Source organism: Oncorhynchus nerka, linkage group LG2 (genome assembly GCF_034236695.1).
Source record: "Oncorhynchus nerka isolate Pitt River linkage group LG2, Oner_Uvic_2.0, whole genome shotgun sequence".
Lineage (NCBI taxonomy): Eukaryota > Metazoa > Chordata > Actinopteri > Salmoniformes > Salmonidae > Oncorhynchus > Oncorhynchus nerka.
The window spans coordinates 13,003,116-13,011,154 of NC_088397.1; the positions used below are offsets into that span (position 1 = coordinate 13,003,116).

The 8,039-nt window shown below is 40.7% G+C and overlaps 1 protein-coding gene across 1 annotated transcript; it reads left to right on the forward strand.

Moving 5' to 3' along the window:
• The first annotated feature begins 2,513 nt into the window (after positions 1-2,513).
• gbx2 (gastrulation brain homeobox 2) lies at positions 2,514-6,269 on the forward strand. The gene is made up of 2 exons (XM_029643790.2): positions 2,514-3,525; positions 4,913-6,269. The coding sequence occupies exons 1-2, from the start codon at positions 3,012-3,014 to the stop codon at positions 5,422-5,424; spliced, it is 1,026 nt and encodes a 341-aa protein (XP_029499650.2). The 5' UTR covers positions 2,514-3,011; the 3' UTR covers positions 5,425-6,269.
• Positions 6,270-8,039: the final 1,770 nt, after the last annotated feature.

The following is an 8,039-nucleotide window of genomic DNA, read 5'->3' on the forward strand; positions in this document are numbered from 1 at the left end:
ATCTCTATATCTACCTCCATCTCTATATCTATCTCTATCTACCCTCCATCTCTATATCTAACCTCCATCTCTATATCTACCCTCCATCTCTATATCTAACCTCCATCTCTATATCTAATCTCTATATCTACCTCCATCCATCTCTATATCTAACCTCCATCTCTATATCTAACCTCCATCTCTATATCTAACCTCCATCTCTATATCTACCCTCCATCTCTATATCTAACCTCCATCTCTCTACCTATATCTACCTCCATCTCTATATCTAACCTCCATCTCTCTATATCTAACCTCCATCTCTATATCTAACCTCCATCTCTATATCTAACCTCCATCTCTATATCTAACCTCCATCTCTATCTATCCATCTCTATATCTAACCTCCATCTCTATATCTAACCTCCATCTCTATATCTAACCTCCATCTCTATATCTAACCTCCATCTCTATATCTAACCTCCATCTCTATATCTAACCTCCATCTCCATATCTAACCTCCATCTCTATATCTACCCTCCATCTCTATATCTAACCCTCCATCTCTATATCTAACCCTCCATCTCTCTCTATATCTAACCTCCATCTCTATATCTAACCTCCATCTCTATATCTAACCTCCATCTCTATATCTAACCTCCATCTCTATATCTAACCTCCATCTAACTATATCTAACCTCCATCTCTATCTAACCTCCATCTCTATATCTAACCTCCATCTCTATATCTAACCTCCATCTCTATATCTACCCTCCATCTCTATATCTAACCTCCATCTCTATATCTATCTCCTCCATCTCTATATCTACCCATCTCTCCATCTCTATATCTACCCTCCATCTCTATATCTAACCTCCATCTCATATCTACCCTCCATCTCTATATCTAACCTCCATCTCTATCTATCCATCTCTATATCTACCTCCATCTCTATATCTAACCTCCATCTCTATATCTACCCTCCATCTCTATATCTAACCTCCATATCTAACCTCCATCTCCATATCTAACCTCCATCTCTATATCTAACCTCCATCTCTATATCTAATCTCTATATCTACCTCCATCTCTATATCTAACCTCCATCTCTATATCTAACCTCCATCTCTATATCTAACCTCCATCTCTATATCTAACCTCCATCTCTATATCTAACCTCCATCTCTATATCTAACCTCCATCTCTCTATATCTAACCTCCATCTCTATATCTATCTAACCTCCATCTCTATATCTAACCTCCATCTCTATATCTAACCTCCATATCTAACCTCCATCTCTATGTCTAACCTCCATCTCCATATCTACCCTCCATCTCTATATCTAACCTCCATCTCTATATCTACCCTCCATCTCTATATCTAACCTCCATCTCTATATCTAACCTCCATCTCTATATCTACCCTCCATCTATGTATCTAACCTCTATATCTAACCTCCATCTCTATATCTAACCTCCATCTCTATATCTAACCTCCATCTCTATATCTAACCTCCATCTCTATATCTAACCTCCATCTCTATATCTACCCTCCATCTTATATCTAACCTCCATCTCTATATCTAACCTCCATCTCTATATCTACCCTCCATCTCTATATCTAACCTCCATCTCTATATCTAACCTCCATCTCTATATCTAACCTCCATCTCTAACCTCCGTCTCTATATCTACCCTCCATATCTATATCTACCCTCCATATCTATATCTACCGTCCATCTTTATATCTAACCTCCATATCTTCATCTCCCCTCCCTCTCTCCATCTCCACACCATCTCTCCATCTCTCCAGCTCTCACTTCATCTGAAGGCCCATTGGTAGCCTGGTCAGTAGTGAATGTGGACCTTCCACTGTTTGATCTAAGCTTCCTTTAGGTACAAGAGGACATAATATCAGGGAACAGTCTTTTCGTCATTCTGAAAAGGTGGAACAGGATTTTTTTTATCAACACACACAAAGCAACAACACATGCATACACACACACACATTCAGTACTAGGGTTGCAAAATTCCGTTTACTTTCAATAGCTTCCCTGGTTTTCCAAAAATCCTGGTTGGAAGATTCCGAATTTCCTACTTATTTCCTCCAACCCGGACTTCGGAAAACCAGGGAATTTATTGACAGTTCACATAATTTTGCAACCCTATTCAGTACAAATAGTTATTTTTATGTTTTATACATTTAATGTAAGGAAGGCAGTTGTAGTCAATACGTGTGCGTGCATATTGCATGTGTAGCCTAGCTAAATCCCATTTGCATTATGGTCCCTTAGGATGTGTATAGCCTACGCTTTACAAATCCACATAATTGGCATTTATTTCCTAGACCCAGACCGAAGCCAGCCCTCACAGGTCTATGTGACGAATGACAGCTAGACTAGCCCAACAGTTTAACAGCGACCAATGAAATGCGAGAGTGCGATGAGAGGGTGGTCCTTGCGAGTGGAAGAGCCGATCAAACAGAGGGAGCGTAATTTAAACTCCTTGCTTAACATCTGGATGTTGTAGAACGGAGTAGCATCACTCTACTCTCTAGAGTGAGTTAGACAGACGTGCGGAAACCGAGTATCATCGAATATAAGATTGTTGTTGTCAAATGGTCAGAACGTCAGCAACAACTCGAGGATATTGATTGGCACTTGGAATGGGCTTTGGCTACCGCTATCGGAGCGCAAGGTAAACCAAAAGGGGCCACATGAGTTCTGCTATATTCGGAAACCACCACGGCTCCAAGTTGGCTGCTAATTCTGTTGATCTGGACACATCTCCACTCTCCAGTATCGTGTGTCGACCATCTGCAATGTTGATGGAATGGTTTTATTTAATCGCGAGAAACGAACAAATAATCACGGGATTACCAAAACGTCGACATTTCTAAGGTCGGTTGTCTGTCGAATAACAACGTTGTGAAGTTGGTGACTTTCCGAACCCAAGGAAGACTGCAGGTGTCATCGCTCCCTTCCATTTCTCCAGTAACATTTCCTTGATTGACATTCCTTCCATCAGATCATATGAGTGCAGCGTTCAGCCCTTCGTTTATGATGATGCAGCGCCCACTGGGAAGCACCACTGCCTTCAGTATCGACTCTCTGATCGGCGGTCCCCCTCAGCCCAGCCCGGGACACTTCGTCTACACCGGTTACCCCATGTTCATGCCGTACCGGTCAGTGGTGCTCCCACCGCACCCTCCGCCGCCCCCTGCCCTGCCCCAGTCCGCCCTGCAGCAGGGGCTCTCGGCTACCCATCCGCACCACCAGATCCCCAGCCTCCAGAACTCTTTCTGCTCTAGCCTGGCTCAGGGCATGGCGCTCACCTCCACCCTGATGGCCAGCCTGCCTGGAGGGTTCTCGGCTTCACAGCAGCACCAGGAGGCGGCGAGGAAGTTCGGCTCGCAGTCTCTCCACGCCGCCTTCAATAAATCTCAGGACATTCGTTTGGATGGGGATGACGGAAAGACATTTCTAGGAAAGGAGTCCGCGACGCTCCCCTCCTACCACGACTCAGAGCCATTGCAGTCATCCACAGGTACAGTAAACTGTGTTTTGTCTGGACTCTGCTGGACAGGGTTGTTTACTTGAGGTTATATTGAGGAAACGTTTGACTGTGTTTGGGATTTGTGGCTGTCTTGAGCTTGGACGCACTAACTGTAAGTCACTCTGAACAAGAGCGTCTGCTAAATGACTAAAATGTAACCTAATGTTCTTGGATAAATTAGATATTATTTGTAAGTTGTAAAAGAGAAGTTCAAAGCGAACACTCGTATTTATTAGGCCTATTATAAGGAGAAATAAATACATAAATAAATAATAGTGCACATTTGCGAGGTTCCTTATAAGAAGTAATTCGAACTCTAAACTGTATCTAATTAATTATGCTATTAGGCCTATTAGCTAACGGACCAATATTATCAATAGACCTACGTCATCAATGTACAAAAAAAGGACCCAAGTGCCATTTGAGGATAACTTATAAGTTCTACTCCCTCAGTGTTGGCGTAGGCTATATCCTGTGCATTTCACATCAAATGACAACGATTAAAGTATAGTGATAGAAAGTGGCAGTTGCCCCTGAGTGAAAAATGTCTTCTTTTCTTTTTAAACAAATTCTTTACATGGACGCTTACATATTTTGTCGTGAGAAGCTTGACATGATATCCGCATATCAAATACGTTTATTTCAGGCTTTTCAATGAATAGTGCCTGGGGGCAAACTAAATGACTAAATTAGCCTATTTTAATTGAAGGATGGGAAAGCGCCTGCAGTATTTGAGTGTCTATAAAGCTGTGATCAGAATTCAAAGTCGACCGAGTCATTTATATGAGGGTCTGTATGTATTATGAAATACATGTAAGAAACACTTTAACTCCGGAAGTGCGTTTAAGATATTGTATAATATAAATCAATTGATTTTGTCTCTAAAATGAATGGAATTATAGTAAGCGCGAGGCCTATTTCATACATGATATGTGTCATGATACAGCCGATGGGCCTAATTCGATAAATATTTACTTAAAATAACTAAAATACTACTTTACTAAAATTTACTAAAATAACTTTCACTTCACTTAAATACGTCCAGAGACATAATATAATTTGTTCCTAATTTGCTCCATAATATAATAGGCTATTGTTTTCCTCTAACACAATATGTAAAGTCTACTCGTGGGTTTTTACTCATGAAACGAAATGTTGATACAATACACACAACGTTAGTGTTAATCAAATGTAGAAGAAAAGTTGCTTGTTTTTTTAAAGCAAAATATTTATTTAAAAGTATAATTGTGGTTATCCATTATATAAACTCATAAACTGTCGCATATCAGTCCATTATAGGTTACACATTGTCATTTACTTTTCTATTTTGAGGTCAATATAACCTAAACTAACCTGTTCTATTTCCTTACCCACACAGCCAGAACCCACGGCAAAGAAGACCCGAAAGAGGATGAATGTAATAGAAGAGATGAGAACTTCTCAATGGACAGCGATTTAGACTACAGCTCCGACGACAACATGACGGGTAACTCGATGTGTCAGAAAGATGATGGGGAGGGTAACGTGGATGAGGGCGTCCACGGGTCCAACGGCACAGGCAGCACCACGTCTACCGGTAAGAACCGGCGGCGGAGAACGGCGTTCACGAGCGAGCAGCTCTTGGAACTGGAGAAGGAGTTCCATTGTAAGAAGTACCTGTCTTTAACGGAACGCTCTCAGATTGCGCATGCCTTGAAACTCAGCGAAGTTCAAGTCAAGATCTGGTTCCAGAACCGGAGGGCCAAGTGGAAGCGCGTAAAGGCTGGTAACGTCAATTCCAAAACCGGCGAGCCCTCTAGGAACCCTAAAATCGTAGTGCCTATCCCTGTGCACGTCAGCCGGTTTGCAATAAGGAGTCAGCACCAACAGTTAGAGCAAGCCAGACCATAACATTTCTTTATGTTAAACCGATGGACGAAATACAGATGAAGTTAATAACACTGTTTAAAAACAGAAAAACAGCACACACGTTATTTTGGAATTGGACTACTGATAATCACAAACCAAGTTTATCCTTTGGTGAGTCTTTGTAAGAAGACAGAGGAGAGCAAATGAATTGATGGTACATTGTTTTTCCTCTGTATTACTGCTGAATCAATGCACTGATGGTAAACTGATTAAATACCAAGACAAAAAAACTCTAAATGGTGACATATGTATCACCTTGGTTACGAGTGTAAATACCGAGATGGACCATAACTATAACCGCCATGGGACCACATTGAGGACATTACAACAAGACAACAATACATCCAATTGTACATTTCCGAGATATTGATTAAAAATATAACCTACTTTTACGTCTGTTAGATTTTCTTTGAGGTTTGTGCTGCCGATTCTGAAGGACCTTGCTTGTATTATTGTTGTTTTTGCAGCAGGTGCAAATCAGATCAGAATGAACAGCTTTGTCCCAAAAGGAGCACTTTTATCATTTCTAATTTAAACACCCCCCCAAACCAGTACACATATTGTACACATAGCCTACAAATATGCTCAGACACCTCAACCATCAATCATCTCCTCCAAAAAGCAAAGAGTGGCCCTGTAAAACCATCCTACTTCTGTTCTCAGTTTGAGTTTGTTTCCATTGTTTCATTCCATGGTTGCTTGAATGATTTTTCTTCATTGTGACTTTTTCAACAGTCAAGGAGCACGCTGCTAATTTATTTAATATTGTGCAAAAAGTAACTAACATTCCATGACTTATTGAGTAAATAATAAAGTGTGCATTAAAGATGAACCATTAGCAATTGTCAACAATTTGTCAGTTTGTTTATTGTCATTCCATTTTTGTGCAATTCTATTTGAATTTCAAATCTTTAGCGAAATGACGCATGCGCGGGTTTACAGGTGCTTTCTTGAGTGCTGGGCTTCGAGTTGATCATGACATTTGAATTCCTTGGTTGATTATTATTTTCACCAATATATCAAATGTTCATTTGGGATTATTCAATTTGTTGTCTGCAAGTGACAAATATTATTTTCACAATCCATTATGGAAGATAATTGCGTATGTATTTTATCTTTGAATTAAGGGTGATTAACGACACGATTTCGTTTAGATTTAATTTACAACACAATTTATACTATTATTATTAAGACTATTACTTGTAATAACCATGTCATTATACTATTATAATGAATGACTTTCAGAATTATATAATTTTTCCTGCACCAACTGTGAGTTGTGCAGATATTGCTGAGGCAGGACCAACTGTGAGGTTTACAGGTAATGCAGAGGCAGGACCAACTGTTTATCTCTCCGACAGTAGAGCCATGCAGTCAGCCAGGGAGGTGACAGTTTTACAGCTCTGCCCCTCTGCTCCAGCCACCCTCTGGAATTAAGGCCAACCTCGTCGCGTATGTTGGAGCAAATCAACCTGATGCATGCCAACAATAAATATGTAAGAAGATCTCGCTCGGCGACGCAATCTCGTGTTATGACAGGGGGTGGGTCCTATCGGCCAGGGTGAATGAAACTCCAAGGTTCCTCCAAGGCTGTGAGGAACACCAATTCCCATCCGAGTGAAACGTCACGAGCACGGCTGTTTAAGAAGGTCGCGGCCCGGTGTCAGTCTTGATTTTCGGCCTCACCTTGCCCCGGGCCCAGAGCGCCTCATTTACCGGGACAAAGAGGTGACGTGTAAGCCTCCCAGCGCGCCAATTGCTTTGCCATTTAATATTTACATCTATTGAGGTGGACAATTTCATAAATTTATTTTGATAAGATTGGCGACTAAAATACAACGCAGGCCTACTTGCAGGACTTTCCCCTTGTGATCTCTAAGGACATCTTGTTGGTCTCTGTCATGTTCCGCACATGAATAGCCTGCGTTAAGCTCCATCTGTCAGCGCTACCACAGTAGGTCTATAGCCTACCCTAAACATATTAAACCGTTTCAAATGTGACTAGGCTAAATGATTAAATAATCCATTCTGATAATGTATTTATCGGTGTTATATAAACGAATTTAAAACAATATTGGTTATTATAATTGGCCTTTCTTGGAATAGGCCAGGCTACACATTTTAGTACAAATATATTATTTAAATAAACAACTTTTTTTTCTAAAAATGTTCTAAAAAGCAATTTGTCAAAAAAATAGTTTTTAACAAACACATTTGGAGTGAAATAATATTGTCTACTAGACCTACTGTATATACATGATACAAGTAAAACCCTCTATTCCAATGAGTATTGATTAAGCCCACAAGTGTCCTCAAATAAGACAACCATCATTCTTTCACAGCTAAAGCATCCTCCAAGATGTTGTTGCAGTAGTTTAAGATCGTTCTGTCGTGTAGCCCCTCTCCGTCTCTCTGGCAGCATTTAGACAGCGCGCTATTCCCCCCCGGCAACAACAACGCTATTATCGTCACGCGCATCATTTAACCCAGGCAAGCGCCGCACGTCACGCACCTGAACAACATTTTGATGTCAGTCATCGTTTGTAATTCGCACGCCATGATAACGCACAAATAACGCTGTTATATCTTCAAAATAA

Coding starts and splice junctions, on each gene's coding strand:
- gbx2 (XM_029643790.2), top strand. CDS start 3,012: ATGAGTGCAGCGTTCAGCCCTTCGTTTATGATGATGCAGCGCCCACTG. Junction 3,526..4,912: donor GCCATTGCAGTCATCCACAG/GTACAGTAAACT, acceptor TTACCCACACAG/CCAGAACCCACGGCAAAGAA.